We start from the raw sequence: 23,167 nt of genomic DNA, 5'->3' as shown, positions 1-23,167 counted from the left end.
AGAGGAAATGGGATTTATGCTGTAAAGTCCGATTAAAAATCATAATGGTAACCTTGAATATCTCCAGATTTGCAGTGACACATTCATAAATACGCAATGCTTCAGAGAGATGATTTATAGAGGGTTAGTTGTATGAGTTTTGCATGTTTTAGTGATTGAACACACACACGCACACGCACACACGCACACGCACACACACACACACACACACACACACACACACACACACACACACACACACACACACACACACACACACACACACACACACACACACACACTTTAATCAGTTAAATTAATAGTGTTTGTGGGTGGCGATGTTCCTGATCTCTCCATGTAATCAAGCACATATATGATGACTCATGATAGATTCTGGTTGTATGTGTGTGTCTGTGCAGATCTACACACAAACATATAGTTGTGGATTTATTTCAGATCCAGAGGAGCTGTGGTGTGTAGTCATAGGATCCAGAGAGACAGATTCAGTGCTTAAGCAAACATGTAGAGGACAACTCTAGTTGAAACGCTCTGCAAAATAGTAATTTAACTTAATCAGTATTTTTGTCTTTTTTTCCAGATAAAAAACACACACACACACACACACACACACACACACACACACACACACACACACACACACACACACACACACACACACACACACACACACACACACAAAAACAAATAAATTATATTTCATATTTTTACATTAACAGTGTATATAGCACATAAACAGCGCTTGTTATAATTACAAATGACTTATACTTCTAGCTTCTGACCAAGGCCGCATCTCAGTACTAGTTTTACTTGATTATAGTGCTGCATTTGTCCATTTAGATTGATTAAAAAATTACACCGGTATTCAGGGACAGGCATTGGGATGTTAGATAACTTAAAGGGATACTTCAGGATTTAGCATTAAGCTTTGTATTAGTAGAAAACCTGTAGTATTTTCGAATTACCATGCTTTCCACCCTCATATCCCCCTGAGACAAGAGATTTATGTATTTTTTGTCTGGAAAAAATCCTCCGATGACGCAAAAATCGTCATTTTGCGTCATCGGAGGATTTTCTGGCCAGAGGCAAAAGACTACAGCCAGTAGATGGCGTTGATCCGCATGTTTTCAGCCCGCCCATAGAGGGATCTCACTCACAGAATGTACACAGTATCAGCCGTCTTTCTTTGGAAGCTAAGCTAGCAGGCTCTTGTTCTGTGGAGAAAGCTGAATAGTAGGAGAATGCTGAGTAAGTAGGGGTTACCATCCTCCTTTTCCCGGACTTGTCCGGCGGGCGAGATCGTTCAAAATGTACGGGATTCAGCTTTTGCGTTCTGCGGTCGCCATTCATGTTTACATGCACACCTTTTGTTTCAATCTAACTGAATTCATTCCGATTGGTGAATCTGAATGTAGTGTTTACATGAACGCTAAACAAGTAATCGGTTGATGTGCGTTTTACCATTGCTAAGAAAATTCCCGCTCCTCCGTGAGAGATGCAAGACCCGGCGCGTCTCAGTAATGACGCCACCGGCCTCGCGCCGTTCTCCCGCGGCCGTCAGCCTCGTCCTGCTCGCCACAGTAAACATGATGAATGGCGACTGTAGAACGCAAAAGCCGAATCCCAGACATTTTGGGCGATCTCTAAATCCCTGGCAAACTCATCACGTAGGCTAGCCTAATAGCCTTGTTGTTTTCAACTGCGCTCTCTTACCGGTAGGCGTGGCCTCCTAGGGCAGCGAAGCAAGTGCATACTGGGAGTTGTTGTCTTTCATCCACATAAGCCAAAAATACATTTTCTGGCTTTTCTCAGTCTAGAAAGCTCCAAATTCAAAAATTTCTTCACATTTCTTCACATTTCTTCTACTTAAATAACCTATTTTAAATACACATTCATCTTCCCAGAGGTGAAGTATCCCTTTAAGTAAATGCCGCAAGGGTCTGTTTTAGGCCCTCTGCCGATGACACTCGGTCACCGTGATTTTGCCAAGTAAGACATGTTCCTGGATCAACATATTTTGTTGATCCTGGAATAACATTCCTGTCCCAAAATTTAGTCCTTACCCTATCCCTACCCCTAAACCTAACCCTACCCATAACTTTTCCCTAAAATCAGAGGGAAATGATAGGTGAATAACACTGATGTTCAAGCACCTCACCCTGGTTCTAAGCCTAAGCTTGACATAAACTGTAAACATGTCCCTCAAACCTGATTGGTTGATTGGAAAGTTGTTCCAGGATCAACAAAGATGTTGATCCAGGAACATGTGGTACTTGGTGAAATCATGTTCACCGATGAGACTCAGTTATATATTTCATCACGACCAGATGAAATCTCTAAATTATCCAAGTTGACAGAGTGTGTTAAAGTTTAAAATTTTCTTCTAATAAATTTGGATAAGACTGAGGTATTACTTCTTGGACCAAAAACCTGTACACAGAATCTCTTAGAATGCAATTTGCATCTAGAAGGATGTACTGTTATTCATCCCCTACAGTTAAATAACTTGGTGTTATATTTTACATCAACTTTTCTTTTGAAAGTCATATTTTATGTTACAAAAACAGCCTTCTTCCACCTCAGAAACATTGCTAAGCTATGGAACATGTACAGTAATCTGTTTCTGATGCAGAAAAGTTAGTTCATGCATTCATGATCTCTAGACTGGATTACTGTAATGCATTACTAGCTCAATAAACAAACTACAGTTAGTCCAAAATGCAGCTGATAGAGTTCTTACCAGGTCAAGAAAATATGATCATATAACCCCAATTTTATCATCTCTACTGGTTTCATATTAAGTTCCGTATCGATTACATCGATTAAGTATTCCTACTAACCTATAAGGCCCTAAATGGCTCCTGTGTATTTAACTGATCTTCTGTCGCTTCACAATCCATCACGCTCTTTAAGGTCACAAAACTCTGGACTTTTAGTAGTACGATTTTTAGAAACGACTTTAGAAACGATTTGTATTGTGAAAAGCACTATACAAAATAAATGTGAATTGAATTGAATAATGTTCTATTTATTAAAACAAAGTATAAATCTCATCAAGTTTTTAGGCAGTTTTATATTAATTAAAAAAATTATTCACAAAAAAAAAAAAAAAACACAGTCAGCATGTTTTCAGGCCATTTCAAGTTTGATTTTGACATGACATAAAGCAATGATATCTAAAGTGGGTGAGTTGTTTTTCTTACTTTTTAATTAGTCTTCCCATTAAAGCCATTAATTTGTTCATTCAGACTGATTCACAACTTTTTATTGCGAGATTTATCGCACAAACCAGTCATATCCAATCATGACCAATCATATCCAATCATAATGCAATGGAGACATTGCCTCCTCTCATGTGACTTTCCCCCATTCATTCTCAATTACCCCCCACAAAACCTTTTGTGAAAAAAATTAAATAAAATTCCCATTGGCTTTTGGGCACCTCGTCCAGGGGGCACCACGCAAATATTTTTTTAACGTAAAAATAACGTAAAAAACAAACGTATTTCTAGCCTAGACCTATATATACCCTTTCATCAGAACGTTCTAAATTCCCTGAATGTTTTGTTGAAAGTTTATTATTTTCATTATTTTATAAGTTTTTTTCTTCTTGTGGATGTGCAATCTACCGCCAGATTCCCACTACTGCGTGAGCACGCGCGTTTCATTTGAACGCCCATATATTGCACTTAGCGTGTCCACTGGTACGGAGCAGAGCGAATGTTTTCAATTAATTCCAATGGAAGTAGAGCTTTAAGCTTGCGCGTGAGCATGAAGCTAAACTTCTATATGAACTGAAAACGCTCGCTCTACTCCGTGCTAGGCTAGTGGAAACGCACCATACAGATTCTGGGAGTGCGCTTTGCGTTTTTTGCGCCCTTTCAATCGAAATTAAACTGCCTCGTGATGCTCATGTATGTGTGAATCCACTACAGAGCATCAGCCTTGCACTTTCACGTTGGACTTTGCAAAAAAGTTGCAGAAAGAGGCAGAGTGTAAACGAGTGAGTTTTTACATTTTATTTTTAGTTCAAAACCTCACAAAACCATGTAGCTATAGAGATGCTATTGCAAGACCAGTCTAAAACCTTGGTTTAAGTTTAGTTTTAAATAAGCTAAGTTTTTTTTTTAATAATTTTTTTCAGCATGCTTTGTTTAAATTTATATGTTTAATGTTACATACTTGCAAGAACCCAACGTCAGACTGACGTCAGAACCTAACGTCATATTGACGTCAACATCCAACGTCGTACAGACGTCGGATTTTGGTCGGAAATGAAAGATGTACCAATAATAATAATAATAATAACTGAATGTATTATTATGGGATGGGGGGATGGGGTGGCACTCTAGGTGTCAGTGCTCAGGGGCACCAAAGAGTCTTAATCCACCACTGTGCACACCCTAGCTTTCGATAAATAATTAAGGCAAGGAGAGGCGATAATATGTAAAAATGCATCTTATGTCAGGGCTCATCAACATCTGTAAACACACACACAGATTAAATGCAAACAAACACATTTAACATAAGAAGATATAGATTTTAATATCTTTATAAAGTTTTTTTCCTGTTTTTTTGAGAACGACTCGTTAAACCATCAAATCACTAGGATGGAGAGACACAGAAGAGAGAGAAAGGGAAGGATGAGAGGAGACTGGATTGTGCAGTTTAGTCAGAAAATGGTGCCCTATGGACAGACCAAATAAAGGTTTAAACAAAAACAGAAAAATCAAATGAAAGTAATATTAAAAATAATAATTGCATTCTGAAGAGAAGTTCTTCAGAGATTCAGGAACCCTGTTGTAATCAAAAATGTCATTAATGATGTCAGTGTCATAGTACTGATTAATATTTCCATTGCAGATTGTGATGATACAGTTCTCCTTATTTTTACAAAGTGTGTCTTAGAACAGGAGTCGTAGTTCTCCTGTATTCCACAGCATCTGTGACGGGCAACCTGACAGTCTGTCATCCATAATGTCCCGAGTGTTCACGCGATTGTCCCTCTCCTGGACTCGTATTTGCATTCACAGCAGACACTGTAGAGGCAATCAAGCAGGCCTATGGCTCCAAAAGGTCTTTTTTTGTGGCCATGCTAAATTTGAAATGTGTTTTTGTCATCAAGTCTCTTAAAGATACATTTAGTTTTCGTGTGTGTTTTTTTCTTTGTTGTTTTCTTTTTTTCTTCTCTGTCTTGTTAAAACAGATGATTTCACACCGCTTTAAGAAAGAGAGGTGTCTATGTTTTCGATGGCGGGCTTAGGCTGAAGGCGCTTTTCAAAATAGAGTTCACTTCAATTAGACCTGTGTCCCCTCCAGAGTCCACATCCCCATCAGCAGTCCATTTCTAAGTCCTCTGAGTCACAGCCAAACAAAACAAACAACACAGAGGACAAGAAACAAACACAACTCTAATTTTTTCATAGCTTTTTATACTGGACACGCACACACACACACACTGAGTTTTTTTGGAAGCAGATGAGGTAAAATGGGTCTCATTTGCTTCTATAAACAATATAGCAGCTAGTATAACCATTGGCTTTTATGTGCTGTTATAAAACAATACAATCCAAAACAAGAATGATTCACCTGAAGTCACTTTTTAGAGCAAAAGTAAAGGAAATATGAAAAATAAATGCAAGAGGGTATTGAAAGGAAACAAAAAGGCATCTAAAGTGAAAATATGTTGTTTTTGGGCCTTACCTTTTCAGAGGTAAAGATAATGTATGTGCTTTTTACTGGCTATTCCATTTATAACACTGTGTTTCATTTCATACAATACCTTTGTTTTGTTTCACATCATTTAGTGGAATTAGATAATATTTCAATCACAAAGAAAGCAAGTTCTACTAATGGTTAAAACTCCTGATCTTAGGACACCTTACACCAATATATTTGTGAATATATTTGGCAATAATGTGATAAATTAAACAAAGGGCAATGTACTTTTACTATGTTTACTATATACTTTTCATCTGATGGTATCCTATATGCTTGTTTGGTGTTTGTAATGTTAAAGAAAAGAAGTAGGCAACATTTTCTAAACACAATCTCCGTCTTCACATATCTGCGTTGCTTGCTTGTGTCTCATATCACACATTCTTTCTACACATTAGGGCTTTTCACACTGCGCTTAACCCTGGGTTATTCTCATCCTTGGGCGTCATAATACTGACGCTTTTGACATTTCGTCTACATCGAACGCACATGGCACCCTTTAGCGTCAATATGAGACGCACAGAGCTTTGTTCGGTTATGGGTAGGTTTAGGTGTAGTGTAGGGATAGGGTTAGACCGATAGGAGGCGCCTTCTGGCCCATTTCTATCTGCGTCTCATATTGACGCTAAAGGGTGCCATGTGCGTTCGATGTAGACGAAATGTCAAAAGCTTTTAACCCAGAGTGAAGGAACATTTCACACTTGTAATTTAGATGCGGGGTTAGCACCGCTTCCAATCAAAGTTCTTATGGAGATGATTACTCCACACTGTTTACAGCAAGTTTTTTAATCGTTTTTCTATTTAAATATGCACTAGATGATCATCTTTGACAGTTGCGCCTGGTCTCGCAGCTTTTTCAACGCGTTGCGCTCGAGACCCAGCCTTCTTTTCCATTCATCAGAGTTGCGGCTCTGCAGTTGGATACTATTATGCAAGTCTCATGTTTTAAGAGCAAAAACGCTTTCTATTTGATCATCCCTTATGCCTGTCACTCAGACGTCAAAATATGTTGTCAAATTGAGCAGATAGTGAAACTAAAGTGCTTCTCCTCATGCGGTCGAATGAAGACAACGGTGCAGCATTTAAAGATCATTTCCGATGACTGACATCACAGAATTTACTGGTATTTTGGTGCTGATGTGTGAATGGTCTCTTACCGGTAAAAAGCCAGAACGTTGTTACTTGTGTGAACAGCATATTTGTGTATTTACCGGTAAAGTCATTCTGGTAATTTTACCGTAATTTACCGGGATTGCTGTGTGAAAGGGGCTAATGATACTGCAAATATGCAAATAAGAACGTTACCCAGGGTTTAGGAATGTACAATATGAAACATCAGTTTATGAATACCCAGGATTAATTGTTAACCCAGGGTAAAGTATGAAAACAGGTTTTGTTTTTTGGTCTTTTTGTGCTGTTTTTGGATGACGTTAATCAAATTACTTTTCCCAAGATGGCTAAACAATTTTCTGCTGCTCAATTCAGAACATTAAAAGGATCTTTCCGCTTGGCTCCAGACACTTATAAATGGTGTGAACGACTTGGAGTTTTATGCCGACCTCACTACATACACCGTTCGCAGAAGAAACTTCCGATTTATCACTGCTCATCTTCAAATAATATTCCGGTTGTCTGTACCAACACCCGTGCTTCGGGTAAAACACAGCAGGAAAATCAACTTATCAACTTTGGAAATCTAAGATCATTGCGTTTTGATCCTGACCTCAGAACCTGCAGACACGCATCTTCAGACTTGCGATGTGCGCTGTTGAACACTCGCTCTTTAACTGATAAAGCATCAGTGTTGAATGCCATAATCATTGACACAAACCTGGACATGCTACTTTTGACGGAAACCTGGCAGGTGCCTAATGACCTTTTCAACTTGAACCTTTTAACACCACCTGGGTACATCTATTTCTCTCAACCGCGTCTTCATCGTAGAGGTGGAGGGCTGGCTGTTGTTTACCGTGAGACTATTAAAATATCCAAGATCGAGTTTCATGATGTTGCAGCATTTGAATACCTAGCGCTGAAAATGACTGGCCAAACGTCACTAGCTGTAATCTTAATTTACCGACCTCCAAATTTTTCCTCTAACTTTTTCTCTGAGATTAGTGAGTTACTTACTCTTGTCTGTGGTAGTCATTCATCTGTTATTTTGCTTGGTGATTTTAATATACATGAAAACACTGCACAATACAAAGAATTGATGTCTGTGCTGGACTGTTTCAACTTAACATGTAACTTTTACTACTCACTCCAGGGGTCATATACTGGAACTCACATGTACATCTGGCTTATATAATATTCTTGTTAATGGCTCTGATTTTGCTTTCTCAGATCACAAACTCATAAACTTTTTTAGTTTTCCAATATCTATATCACCACCAGAAAATGCTCACCTATCGTAAAATCAATTACTGAAAAGGCTTCAACCTAGTCAGAATGTTTACTATCTAACTGTCCGTCAGAAATCTGCTGTATTTACAATAATGCTTTTTCTCAAATACTTGAGAGGCATGCTCCTGTTAAAACTAGACTGATTCCATCTACCCGTGCCTCACCCTGGTTTACTCCTGAACTTCGAATGATGAAAACTGAGGGTCGCCGCCTAGAAAGACTATACAGGAAAACTGAGTATACAGGAAAAAGACTCATTGTGCACTCTCTGGCTTTTAAAGAACATTTGCTCAACTACCGTACAGCCCTCAACAATGCAAGATCCTCTTATTTCTCCTCTACCATTAGGAATTCCACGTGCAGGCCAAAATCCCTCTTTGCTATGGTTAACAAACTCACTAATCCACCACAACATGTTATTTTGGGCTCTGGGGTGCTTGTGAATAGCTTTTCCCAATTATTTTCAGACAAATTGAAGTCAATCACTGAATCCATCACCAAAGACACCCCTCATACAAGTGACTCAAATGTTCATTTGATGTTATCTGATTCAGCTCACTCAACAAACTCTTTCTCTGCTTTTACTCTGACTACTCCTGTTGCCATAAGTGATATAATTGTGGTCTAATTCCACATCCTGCCAGCTTGATCCTGCACCTACTGTTCTGCTTAAGATGTGTGTCCTCGAGGTTGCACCCTTCATAACACATATGATAAACTGTAGTTTGGCTTCCGTCATTGTCCCAGCAGAATTAAAAATGGCTGTGGTGACCCCCATTCTTAAAAAAAACAGGCCTTGACCATCTAAACATGGATAATTACAGGCCAATATCTAATTTAACATTCTTCAGTAAAATTCTTGAAAAGGTTGTGGCTTCGCAATTGCGATCATATTTAGATGTTAATGGTCTTTTTGAACCTTTTCAGTCAGGATTTCGCCCATCTCATAGCACTGAAACTGCTGTTCTTCAGGTGGTTAACGACATTCTTTTGTCCGTGGATTCAGGGTTAATAAACCTCTTGATGCTTCTCGATCTAAGTGCTGCATTTGACACAGTCTGCCATGAAATACTGATCTCTCGGCTTTCTGATATCATAGCATCACTGGTTCCGCTCTTTCCTGGCTCATTTCTTACATTAGCGACAGAAAGTACTATATCACCATATAAGGGTATAGATCTGCCACTGCTTCGCTTACACAGGGTATTCCTCAAGGTTCAGTTCTTGGCCCACTATTGTTCATCATCTATACTGTATATATCCACTTGGTGACATCATACGCAGCCATGGACTTCAATTTCATTGCTATGCTGATGACATTCAAATTTATCTTACCACCAGCTCTGATAGGCCATCCCTCCCTGACTCACTCACTGCATGTATCAGGGACATCAAGCATTGGATGTCCCTGAATTTCATCAAATTAAATAATAAAAAAAAGAGAGATATTGGTGATTGGCTCTGCTGCCTCAGTCAAAAGGTTGGACCTGTCCTTTGATATTTGATATTGATGGAGTTCATGTAAAGCCTTCGTCATCTATTCGTAACCTTGGTGTCTTAATCGATTCAACTCTACCTTTTGGCTCTCATATTTCTTCTCTTGTTAAAAACTCTTTTTTCCATTTTCGTAATATTGCATGACTTCGATCTTCTCTCACTTTAGCTGATGCTGAAACCTTAATTCATGCATTAATCACATCACGTCTGGATTATTGCAATGCTCTATTTCTTGGTCTGCCCAAAAAACTTATTGCAAGATTACAGTATGTTCAAAACTCAGCAGCAAGAGTTCTCACCTCCACCAGGCACTCTGCTCACATTACTCCTCTACTTCATGACCTTCACTGGCTACCCGTGGCATCACGTATTCACTTTAAGGTATTACTTCTAACGTTTAAGGCATTAAATGGTCTTGCACCTCCATATCTGTCTGATCTACTTTACTCTTATCATTCTGCCCGGTCCCTTAGATCAGCTGAACTTGGTTTATAGTCCATCCCTCGTTTCCGGTTGTCTACTGTAGGTGGAAGGTCAATTAGTATTAATGCTCCTAAATGATGGAATTCACTACCCTTTACACTTCGTAATATCTCATATGTGGCTACATTCAAGACTCAGCTAAAAACATATCTATTTCCGTAGCAACCTTGAGCTATGGAAAGATGCTATATAAATAAAACTTCATCTTCTTCTTGTTCTTCTTCTTCTTCTTCTATGAGCAGTGTGAAACGTGAAGCAAGATAACCCAGGATTCAGTTTACCCGGAGTTTAGAATGACCCAGGGTTAACTATTTAAAGTGTGAAAAGCCCTATTTATTTGGTTATCTGTTCTTTTTCATTTTAATTGTTTTCCATTTAGAAGGAGTGACCAGACCAATAGGAAATGGGGGGAAAAAACAATGGTGGCAGTGCAAGCATGTTCGGTTTGCTTTACTATTCTTCTTGTTCCCCAACCCAAATTTGAGTTTATAACATCCAGTGTTCAGTTTTCATCTATTTCAGTCTAAATGGCAAAGCTCCTTATACAATGTATTACACTTTATCACTCACACATACACACACAAACATACACACATTAGTAGGCCTGGTAATGCTGGAGCTAGAACTGATCTGAGGACTGCGGCGTATCCATGATAGTCCAGAATTGAGTTCAGCGCAGAATGAGCACAACCAGTCCCAGAATACTAGAGAGAAAGAGATGTGTATGATGAGAGTGTCCACAGTTTGCTTGCTTGACCCCACTAGGGGGACGCACAGAGGTCCGGGGGGTACATTTGTGCTTTCTGCGGGTGTTTGAACCATCGGAAGATGTTTCATCATATTTCCCCGTGAAATCGGGAGAGGAATACTCCTTATCCGCCATCTCCTTTAAGATGTGGACCTCGTTGGGTCCTTTTCCCTTGCTGCCCCGGACACGTTGGCGTGTGCAGTTCCGAGAGCGGCTGGGCCTTTGAGCAGGGTCTGCGCCCGGAGACCCTCCTGGTCCTGCTTGTACACCATTTATGGCAGGGGGTGGCTGGGGCAGGGGAGAGGGAGGAGAAGGGTATTGTTCATTCAGTTGGGGGTGGTGTGGGTGTGTTTGTGGAGGCTGGGCAGGATGGGGCTCCTGCTTCAGTGAGACCTTATCTGTTCCTGCCCAAGTCTTGGTCTTACTCTGGTGCAGAGACTCAGATCCGGAACAGTTCGGGAAGTCCTCTTTTCTCAGTTGTTTCAAATCTTTGCCTGCCAATTCTGCCGGTGCCAAGCAACCCACTGATGACGTGGACCCCCGGAACTTTTTGAGCCAGTCCCACAGTGATAAAGCCTTACAGTCACACTCCCAAGGATTGTCGTTGAGGCGAAGGTACTCCAGGGCAGGCAGCTGGGTCAGACACTCTCCAGCTAACTCCGTCAAGGAGTTATTGAACAAATAGAGAGTAGTAAGTCGCCGCAGGTCGTGGAATGCCAGACGATCCACCCACTGCAGTTGGTTGTGGTGCAGGAGTAGCCTGTCCAAAGCCCCCAGTCCTCTAAATGTGTTTTGGTGCAGGCTCCACAGACGGTTCCCGTGAAGAAACAGGTGGCTCAGGTTGTGCAAGTCCACGAAAAGATCATCCTGCAGATACTCCAAATGGTTGTCCTTCAGACACAGAAACAAAACAGTGGTTATATTTTTACTACAATAATACAAGAGAACCTACAGTGCTATTTAATTTTTCTAATTAATCTATGTGTGTGTCTCACCTGCAGGTACAGATACTGGAGGTTGCGGAGACCCTGGAAGATGTTATTCGGCAGTGCACTGAGGCCACAGCGGTATAGATGGAGGGCATGGAGCCGGCCCAGCCCATGAAAGGTTTCTGCAGATAGTGAACGTAGGTGGCGATTGTCTCCCAGGTCCAATTCCTCCAGCAAGGTGAATCCTTGGAAAGTTGATGGCTCGATATATGTGATATTGTTGGAGTAAATCCACAGAGTGACCGTGGTAGGACTAAAGTGGCCCCGCAGTAGTCGATGGATCTTGTTGTTTTGGAGGAAGATGCGCTCACTGTGTGGAGGAATGCCTTCCGGGACGGACAGAAAGTTGTGGGCTTGGCAGCTGACAGTGCTGGGGGCCATATAGCAAATGCAGTGACGTGGGCAAGACCAGGAGAGCTCCAGCCCACAGAGTACCAGCAGGAACTCCAGCCCACAGCCTAAAAAGAAAAGGAGAGAAAAACAGAGAGACTTAGTGTTTGCTATGTTAAACCTAAAATACAGAATTTATGATACAAATCTAAATTAGTTTATGAACTGATCTGAACTGACTATTAAAATGATTGATAATGTTGAATGATATCAAGTATGAGTAAGTTAAGAGCAGCATATTCCTGGTTTGTTGTTGACAAAGGGGTATTATTTGAGACTTGATGAAAAACTATTGTTATATCATTAACACATGGAAACTCAAAGGTCTTCATCTCAACCCGTCAAAATAAAAGTTTGGTGTAACTTGATAATATATTACTGTGTGATATATAATATATACTATTTTAATATATAAAATGTGAACGGTACCCAACCCTAGTCTGTAGGGATACCAGGTACAAAAAGAGGTTGGGGAAACGCTGTGATCGAGCTAGATCATGATGCAAGAATACACAGAAGAAAACATTTACAGATCCTAGTAAACTTTGTAATGACGACTGACCAAAACAAAGTTCCTGAAACAAAGTACCATACTTGTAATTTCAACTTTACTATATCTTTAGGTGCCCAGTGCCTCATACTCATGGTGGTGATAATATCCCTGTTGAAAGGACCAGCTTTGTTGTGTTTGAGATAGATAGTGTAATGTAACCCTATATATATATATGATAGATACTTATACATACATACATGAACACTGAAACATACTTCAAAAAAACGTATTTTGTTTTCAACAGAATAAAGAAATCATACAAGGTTGAAACGACATAAAGGTAAGGGTAAATGGTTGAATTCACTAGCTTCTTCAGAAAGACTATTCCAAGGTTTGTTGAGGATGGTTTGGTCTAAGATGGTCTTTTCAGCAGCAATGGATGTGACTCAATGAAATAAGGTCTGCCCTATGAAACTAAGCCCATTTTGAAAAGGAAATAAACAATGACAAGAAAATAGAGTCATTTTTGAGATTCTGAGCCCTTCGGGGAAGCTGCAAAATCTGGTATTTTACAAGTATTTATTTTGTCCATGTGTGTATAAATCTGGCTCACCCTGCTTCAGCTGAGACTGATCCCAGAGCCTACCAACAACCTCTCGAGTGCTTAGTTAAACCTGTGTTAAGCCTCTGAGAGGCATACAATACCCCTGCTGCTTTCTGACATGCTTCCTTGGAGCCATTTTGTGTAACTTATCCACCAATTCATCTACACACAGAATGGCAGAGAAGGAGAAAATTTTCCACTATTATGAGAGTCCCATTTGCTCATGAGCACTGGCTTTCCCCCCGCCCTTCTTTTAAAAGATGCATTATTCAAAGCATCATTCCTGTTATTCACTCAAAATTGATTCGCTCCCGCTGCCTCTTAACATCACCATAATCCTCCAGGTTTCTGCCTTCAAAATACAGAGGCAGGAATTACGCTTTTACAGGAGATGAGCGGATATTTATTGGAATAGCTTTCGACTCCAAATGTGTCTAAGCTATGGCATTCAGATGCAGACTCTGCTGACCTTTACCAATGATTCCCTGGGCGTCTGATGACAGCGCCAGAGCAGCTTGCCTCACCTGCGAGTGAGTCTCGCTCCCAGAGTGGCCGTGTAATCCCATTTGTCCAAACAGCATGCCCAAATGAAATATGTCCTCACCAACTGACTAAATAAGCAACCAGAACCCCTCACAAGCTCCCCCCTTGGGCCTTACGTGTGGGATTAACAGAAAAATTGTTGTTGTTCTTGTAATGTCGGTCAGCTATACCAGGGGTTCCCAAACTTTTCCATGACAAGGCCCCCCAAATTCCACTAGGTTCTGGCCAAGGCCCCCCTTTTGCAGGATGTGTTATTGAACCCATCTACAATACTACGGCAAATGTAGAAATAAATAAATAAAAATGTGATGGTGTTTGATACCAGCCAATCAGAAAGATTATAGAGATGAACCTATTACAATTTTCAAGGCCAATTCCGATTTGTCATTGAGTTTGACCTGCCCATACAGATTTGAGCCGATTCTGATTTAATTTTTTCTAACCACTTTACAGCACACACAAATATTTATTTTCTATATATATATTTTTTTTATAAAACACCACTTTTATCCAAACTGATTAATAAAAACAAGTTTTAATGGGTACATTTTCTATAAATATTTTTGAGTCTTCATTTTCTTGAAGCCTACTGAAGTTCTTGTTAAAACACACTATACATACAAATTATGTGCATTTTTGGTACTTTTTGTGTGAAATCATATTTATTTTGTCCATCAAAAGTGTGCTTTCACTTTAATTAAGCGCCGAAACCCTCCGCTTCACTACTGCTCACGGCACGCGACGCTCCTGCTTGACGCTCACGCGCTGCTCCTGAACATGCACGGCGAAAAAAATTTGCGCTGCTCGCGGTCTGAAACGGCCGTAATTTACAAGGTTAGGGTTAGAACAGCTTAGAACATGTGCGTTCTGTGTGCACGTGTGATGCTGATGTTGCGCGATGTTAATCATGCGGCGCCCGAGTGCATTTGAATCGGCATTATGTCAGACTGAAAATCGGCCAATTCTGGTCACCAGCCGATCAATCAGTTAATCTCTAAAGGATTAGCATTAAAAGTATAATGTTCAGATAGGCTATGTAACAAATTATTAAAATGTTATTTTATAACAATACTCTTATTAACACATTTTTTTTCCAACTTGCTGCGGCCCCCCTGGCGCCCCCTGGCGGCCCCCAGTTTGAAAACCCCTGAGCTATACTAAACAGTGACCTGGAGAAGAATTAGATATTATTCTATCGTTGCACATGTGCTTATCTGTTTCTTAACAAAAACTTGAAGGATATAAGCCTGGATATGGTACAAAACTGGATTTTAGCACTGATAGCAAACATTTCAGAATATGAGATGCTTTACTCAAACCACCCCGTGAGGGGGTTTTAGGGTTTTGAGCATGAGGGATTATAGCCACCTATCTTTCCATACACTATCTCCACTTTAAATCGGACAACAATCTGATGATGTCTGGTTCACAAGCCTCAAACAACCTCGGTGCTGTGTGTTCAGATTGACTGCATGTACAGCTGTGGGTTTGAGAATTACCTAGCTGAGAGGAACAGCTCAAAGGATAGATCGTAATAAACTCCTCAATGTTTAAAAGATCTAAAATAATGAGATCTGTAGTAATCCAATATTACTTTAGCTGTTATCCATTCAGTATGCTACTGGATTATTTTATTTTTTTCATTCTTTCCCCATGTGTTTTGTTAGAGTGACACCTGTCCTTTGAGTGAATGAGTGTGTGTACTATGTTGCTTACGGAAAGTTAAGCTTCTGGGGATTTCAGCCAAATAAATCAGAAAAGACAAGGCAAACAACTCAGCTTTGGCTGGCGGAGCTGCTGAGCCTCTTCCCCTTATTTTTCTTACTCGCTGGCTGTTTACGTCTGTTTTCAAACCCCTTTGCATTAAACTTTGCATATCACATATAATGAAATTCTTCCTCAGCACTTTACATAATAGACTTATTCCTTTGGTGTAGCACTGGCTTTTGTGGAGGCGTATCACCTAATCGCACATACTGTGCTTCCCTCTGTTTGTCTCAGCTTTTGTCACACTGCAGGTGTAATTATTTTCCTCAAACTCCTGCTTTTCCTTCCGTTTTTATATAAAACTTCAACAGAACTGGGCATCACCTTGTAGATAACAGCATGAGGTGAGATAAAGATTTTTTTTTTTTTTGATCATCCTTAGATAAAGAGACTAGTTATCTGTGGCCCACAAGCTAATCATGACCATCTCCCTCATCTCAGTGAAACACAAGTATATTTGACATATTTTGCATTACAATGCATTTGCTAGGTTTTCTGATTGTCTTTAGTGTTCTTAATGTGGTTACTAGGGTGTTCTGGGAGTTTTATCCTGTTACTATGCAGTTGCTAGTTTGTTCTTAGTGGTTTTTAGTGTGTTACTATACAGTTGCAAATTTTTCCTGAATATCTTTAATGTACGGCTGTGTGGTTGGTTAGTGTGTTCTTGTTTGTTTTTACCATGTTGCCATGCAGTAGCAATGATGTTGTGTTGCTATGCAGTTGCTAAAAAACACTCAGAACAACCTAGCATGAAACTATGCAGTTGCTAGGTTTTCTGAATGTCTTTACTGTGCAACTGTGTGGTTAAACTCGGATGTTCTGTGTGTTTTTAGCATGCTAGCATGCAGTTACTATGGTGTTTTGGGTGGTTTCATGGTAGTTGCCTGCTCACTATATATTAAAGTATATCTGCCTCCATATCACACCATCCCTGAGTTGTTAGGCATGCATTAGCTCAATGTTATTTTGGTGAGGATTTTTTTCGTCTCTTTTTTCCACCTTGCAGTACTAAACTAAGTCCAGAGAGATCTGCTGCTGCCTCACACCTGTCACCTCCCTGATCCTGGTCCTCTTTCAGCCCTCTTGGATCCCTTACACACAGCAATTTACACCCTCCTCATCCAGAGACAAGTTGAGAGCAAGAACAGGGGAGGCTGGATATTTTTAGTGCTGTGAAGAATGACAAAGGGCAATAGCGAGATGAGAAGTAATAATGAGAAGGAGTGATGGCACAAGGGTTTGTCATTTACTGAATATATTGCATAAGGATGAATATTGTCATGTTTTTTTTTTTTTTGCTCTCAATGAGCCTGTCACCTGTCACAATCTGGTCCAATGATGAGGATGACCGATCCGAATAAGTTCAATAACAAAGTATTTATTAAATAAAACAGAAACAAGTAATGCACAGAAGAGAAAACACAACAATACCGGACAAAGACCGAGAACCAATGAGGAACTTCAATACACAGTGCTGATGAACCAAAGGACAAACATAATAAACTAAACATAAGGGTGACATCACCAAATCAAATTAATAGGATTGTTTTGACCACTCTCCACAGCGCTTTGGTCAATAACACCAATCCCAGCTCCCAAAGCTCGGAGAGGGATTATGGTTGTGGAACAATGGAAGTCATGTTGTTGTGTGTGGCATTTTCCATGGTCTCATGCTATTGTAAGCCACCAATCTCACCCAGAACACTCCCTAAGTTCATTCTTTTATTTTCCCTTTCATTGTCTGTCTTTCTTTTCTCAACCTTTCTATCACTTTGAAGGCTTGTTAAGCTGAGGTTGATTAAGCAGCCTGCAACTGGGCTCGATGTTTGACCCCGTGACCCAACGGTCACCATGGCTTTTCATGCCATGCAGATTTTAAGTCTAAATAAGGAAATCAGGAAAATAAATAAATAAATAAATGAATAAATTAAGGCATAAAACAGAATGGCTTTGGTCCCCAGACAGTCAGCGCAAAGTAAGTGCACAGAATATCAATGAAACATAGTTCACACTAAATTCGCCCTCATGAATAACACATGGTTGCTAATAGGAGAGAAATGGTCCGTCTGTTTCCCTCCGTGACTCTGCCCACCATTACACTGGATAAACTCAATTTCCTGTTTCTCTCTAAGGACCCTGATAAGCACTTGGCTGTTTGTTGCCTTGCTCGCACAAGTCCGCAAATGACATGCTTTCACATAATAGGTGTTCATGCTGATGTTCGCACATACACACAGTGTTTGACAATCAAGCTAATGGCAAAGCAATAAAGCTCTGCATTGATTGGTTTGAGCCTTGTTTGCATAGCCAAAGGGAAATCAAGTGAGTTTTTAGTCATTGCAGACATTATTTTCTAAGTTAAACTGTGGTTATAGGTAGACAGACATTAGATGAATTAATCAGACTGAGAGGTTAAAAACATGATCCCATGCTGTTCATGAACAGTATTCGCTGTGTCACACACAAAAGCAAGATTAATGTACTGCTGACATAATAGGCAACTTCATATTTGTCCTCCCGACACGTTTTGACCTAACTAGGGTTCTTCAACAGGGGGTCCATGACGATACCACAGGGGGTCCGTCAATTATTCTTGTGAAAATATAACAAACAAAAACACCTCAACCAAAGCTCAATTTTGGAAGCTAAAGTTCAGTTTTAAAAATGAATTTGTAATGTACAAGTATGATTCATTTACGATGTTTATTGCAAAGCCAAAAAATGTTATGCACAAAGTACAGTGTGTAAATACATTAATATTGTACTATATGCGTGTTTTTATAGGCCAGGCTTAAAATGCAAAATCCACAGAGAGGTTCTTGGCCTGGAAAAGGTTGAAGGCCGCTGGTCTTTATGTGTCAGGTAATTTGTTAAAGATATAAAGGTCGGGATGAGCTGTTTTAGGGAACGAAAAGTACCACAATGTCATCATGTCGCAAGGTCGCTTTGGTGGTGTGAAAACCAATTATCTGGAAAGCGAGGCAGATCTCTACAGCACGGCAGACCTTTATCGAAGAAGTGATTGAGGCTTTAGTCTGTGAACAACTAACCACTGTACATTGAATAATCAGATTTCATTATGATCTACATTAATTTACGTGACATTTGTTTGAAGTGGCTATTAGTTTAGTGCAATGATTAATGGCAGCAATTTGACTTTATTATATTTTTGTGATCCACTGCCTTAATATGACATGGTGGTTCTGTTTCCCCAAAACAGCCCGCCCTGAGCTTGCTAGTTAGTGACGAGCTTATGCTAGCTAATGTAACAACTATCTATCTTAATATGAAATGACAAGCTGTTTATTTGCTTTTCATCACAGCAGCATGCTAGCCTAAGTTAAACCCCTTCATTTGAGAGAGAGAGAGAGAGAGAGAGAGAGAGAGAGAGAGAGAGAGAGAGAGAGAGAGAGAGAGATTATTATTTATTAAATAAGATATTGCAGTGGCAACATTCTGTTGTGCTTAATTAATTACAACAATAATGAAAGGCTGAGATGTCTCATAATTAATGACTGTGTGTTTCACTGTGTGTGTGCTTTGCTATGCGTGTCAGTTCCAAAAAAAAATTATTAATACATTAACACATGGCTGTATTTCTTTATAAATAGAGTAAACCCCTCAAAACCAGCTTACATGTGTCCTAACCATTCAGGAATGATGCAATATATGGGAAAATATCACGTACACACACTCACACACACACACACGTAAATAAACATTACCATTCAAACGTTTTTGATTATATTTTTAGTTTTTAAAGGTTTAAGTTGCTCTATTGCCTGCCAAGGTTGCAATTATTTGATCAAAAAACATAATTTTGTTTATATTATTATCTAAATAACTGTTTTCTATTTTAATATGTTTAAAATGGAATTTATTCATATGATTAAAATTTTCACCTTCGTTAGTAGTCAATGTCACATGATCCTTCAAAAATCATTCTAATATGCTAATATTCTAATAAACTTTTGTTGAAAACAGTTGTGCTGCCTATTCTTTTTGTGGAAACCATAGGCTTTTTTTCAGGATTCTTTTTTTATAAATAGAAAGTTTAAAAGAAATATAAAATTTGAAACGTATATTTTGTCACAATGTAAACATCTTTACTGTCACTTAATTGAATTCCTCCTTGCTGAATAAAATAATAGATTTCTTGCTAAAATAAATCAATAAAAACTTTTGTCCTCCATCAACCACAATCATTAAAAGTGACAAGCCTTTTGAAAGTTGCTAGTTTTTTTGCTGTGATTAGTCTTGACCTGAAAATATATTGTTATCATATATTGGATAACTTCATTCTGGTTAACTTATACCTTCAAATTACTTCTTTTAAGAAAAATTGAAGTTGAGAAGTCCTCCCAAGTATAGTTGAATTCATATGTGTGTGTATTTCTAACCTATCTCTATTCTAAATATTTTCCAGAATAATGGCTTTGTTCAATTTTTGTATTTTAGGAACACATTTAGTCTGTTGTAAGTATTAGCAATTAGGTAATTATAGCAATTATGTCAATGAGAAATCACAATTTAGATTATATAAGCTTTGCAAGTGAGTGCATGTGTTGCGGGAACAAATGTCCCCAAGAAAAAACTGACATCACTTAGGCAAGGCAAGTTTGTTTATGAATGTAGCACATAATACACAGTGGTAATTTAGTGCATTGCATTTAATGATTAAACAGACATCAAGTCAGTTTAAAATAAACAACATTAAAAAGTATAAAGGTCATTCATTGAATTAAAATAAACTGAGTGATTTACAGTATATACACACCTGCATGGGCCAACAAAAATGGCTAAATTAATACACTAAATTATGTTTTATTAACAAAGTTCGGGAGGAGCAGGTTCAGATAATTAACCAAATTTATCAGTAATCAACTCAATGACAGAGTATAAATTCACAGCAGACCTATCTCTGTTCATTGAAAGTTTGTCAGCATCCCTCCTCCACCCCATCTCCTCACTCACTTCCAGTTCCATCTACACTTACCAACTGGGGGGAGTACTCTGGGTTCGGGCCTAACTCCGAGTTCGGAGCCCTCCCCCCGGACAGCACGCCAAATACGCATAAACTTATTGTACTAATTATATGTAGATGTGAACTCGTGAAATAATATTTTAATTCAAATATTATAATTGCACGCGTTACTTCAGTAAGCCTAACCCTTTAGCTAAATATTTACCTAAACCCTTTTAAATATTTAGAATAGAGCTAGGTTAGTGTATGTTCTGTTTGTTTCATTCAGCCTGATTGCAGGCTGTTGCAATGCAAATGTTTTTCTGACAAAAGCATTCCTGTTAAGGGTCACTCTCCTAATATTTTTCCTCAATCAATCACTCCACACTTTTCCTCTTAGGAAAATAAAACAGCAATTATACAGTCTTGACCCTCTCTTCAGTAAAAACAGTACTTATTTTCTGTGATTGTTTTATAATTTGCAGAGTGATTACAAAGTGGCCATTTGGAGAACTTCAGCCTTGAGAGCGTTTCCTTCCAGATCCTTAAACTCGATGCAGCAGGACAGAATAGAAAATAGCTCTTCATACTGTTATTGATAAAAAAATAAAATAAAAAATTCACTGTCATATTCATATGTGATAAATATAATGGTGATTTCTACGCAATGTTAGGATGGACCAGCATAGGCTGATATTTAACGACTTAGCCTCCCTGATGCCAAATATAAAGTCCTTAACCGCTAAGACTGGAAAACCATTGTACAAATTTTCATGAGCTAGCGGCGCTTACAGTAGTCAAAACTTTGTCTTTTGACACACAAAATGTCATTGTACTATAAAAAAATATCCTGTAAATTTCAGAACTCAAAACTTCCTAGTGAGGCCAACAACAGCTTTTATTAAAAACCAAGCCCCCAAAACAATTTCAGATTTTGTCTCAGTATGACCTCATGGTGCGATGAAAGACCGCTCTCTGCGGAAGATCAACACCTACTTCTACATCATTGCCTCTTTAGCCCCGCCCACTGATCAACACATGTAAAATACGGGAGAGACACAAACACAGGATTACTCCAGCAACAAAACCATAGAGATGCCTCTAAGGATTACAAGACAGTTTGCAGTGCCAACACTGTAAAAAATGTGGCTGCGATTTAGTCATAACAACTTAAAATTTGTTGAGATAACTTAAATATCCAACTTAACTAAAGTTAACTAAACGTAATATTTTGTCAAGCATAAACACATACTTTTTAAAGTTGAAACAATGTTGGATTTTAAGTTGTGATAAATAATCGCAGCAATTTTTTTTACAGTGAAGTTATGGAAAAACACAGCCTTTGCATTGCCTTCCCCAAACCTTTGAACTGTACTGTATAGTGACTGTATATACTTAAGAATAATTAAATAACAGGACTTTTTTTGTGTGTGTGTGTGTGTGTGTGTGTGTGTGTGTGTGTGTGTGTGTGTGTGTGTGTGTGTCTGTCTGTCTGTGTGTGTGTGTGTGTGTGTGTGTGTGTGTCTGTCTGTCTGTGTGCGTGTACCTTTACTACTTTTTAAGATACGAGTTGCCAAAAAAAAAAAGTAAAAATCCACTACTGTTCCATAATTTATTGCCTCCAAATCTGGGCCATGCGACTAGTTAGCTTGCATGGCATGCAGCATAGGCACGCACATGTGAAGGAGCGCTGTTTTCTTTGAAGGCAGTCTCAGAAATGTGTTAAAGGATGCCAATACTAAAACGAAGTGAGCTGGAAAATTGGCCCCTTTGGTTGCAGCAGGACTGGGGTGTGCAGGCCTGCCTTGAGCAAGGTGTGTTCAAGCTGTAAATCATTCATCACAAAAACCTTTTACCGACAGTTCATTCGGTAAGCACGTCGTGTGTCCGCCGGCGCTCAACCAGTAAGAATACAGTGGAGGAAACATGGCACTCTTGAGCGGGCCAATAACAGACGATTCTGTCTGGCTGATCAATGGCTAACATCAAGCTTTAAATTTAAATTAGAGACGACTGGAAAATTAGCTCTTTGAAAACTGCTCTATACATGTCCTTAGGCATTGTATTAGCCAGCCATTGAATAAGGCTGAACATTAAAAGAGGTAAGATGAATTGATGTCAAAGTGAATTGTATTTAGCCCTGACATGAGCCATTAACAAACTACGCAGCCAACAAAGCTTCATAACCTGCAAAACATGTCCTTTTTAAGGATGTTTTACTGCGAGTGTGTCTTAAAGGACAAAAGAATGTGCAAGACAGCCTGTCATTCAGAACAAGGCCAAGTGTTGGATGTAAAACTCTTTTAGCCTTCAGACGCCTCCTCTGCACAGCATCCCATACATTGAGCTCCATGAGTTATAGCTGAGCATAAAGGTCTCAATACGACTGCCCTATTAATTATGTTATACAGTGGCACAAGCTCATGCAGACAAAATTGGGCGGGTGTGACGGTCTGATTTATACACGGCCGAACTGGAGATGCAGTGATAGACAGCTTCTCAAACCGCAGAATCATCATTCACATTTGTATCTCTCTGATATAGGAGTGGGGTTCCAGGGGTTGATTGCTGT

The 23,167-nt window shown here is 39.2% G+C and overlaps 1 protein-coding gene across 1 annotated transcript in view; it reads right to left on the bottom strand.

The window, feature by feature from the left end:
• Positions 1 to 4,350: 4,350 nt before the first annotated feature.
• The window catches only part of rtn4rl1b (reticulon 4 receptor-like 1b), a 166,221-nt gene continuing 147,404 nt past the window's right edge, over positions 4,351 to 23,167 (bottom strand). Inside the window, exons 2-3 of the mRNA XM_082180549.1 lie at positions 11,842 to 12,293; positions 4,351 to 11,737 (exon numbers count right to left, since the gene is read on the bottom strand). Of these exons, the coding sequence (XP_082036675.1) occupies positions 10,769 to 11,737; positions 11,842 to 12,293 (1,421 nt within the window). The 3' untranslated portion in view covers positions 4,351 to 10,768. The remainder of the gene's footprint in view (positions 11,738 to 11,841; positions 12,294 to 23,167) is intronic.

Source organism: Leuciscus leuciscus (genome assembly GCF_965113295.1).
Source record: "Leuciscus leuciscus genome assembly, chromosome: 9".
NCBI classification, from domain to species: Eukaryota; Metazoa; Chordata; class Actinopteri; order Cypriniformes; family Leuciscidae; genus Leuciscus; species Leuciscus leuciscus.
The sequence above is the reverse complement of the archived record's forward strand: the minus strand, read 5'-3'. Positions and strand labels throughout refer to the sequence as shown.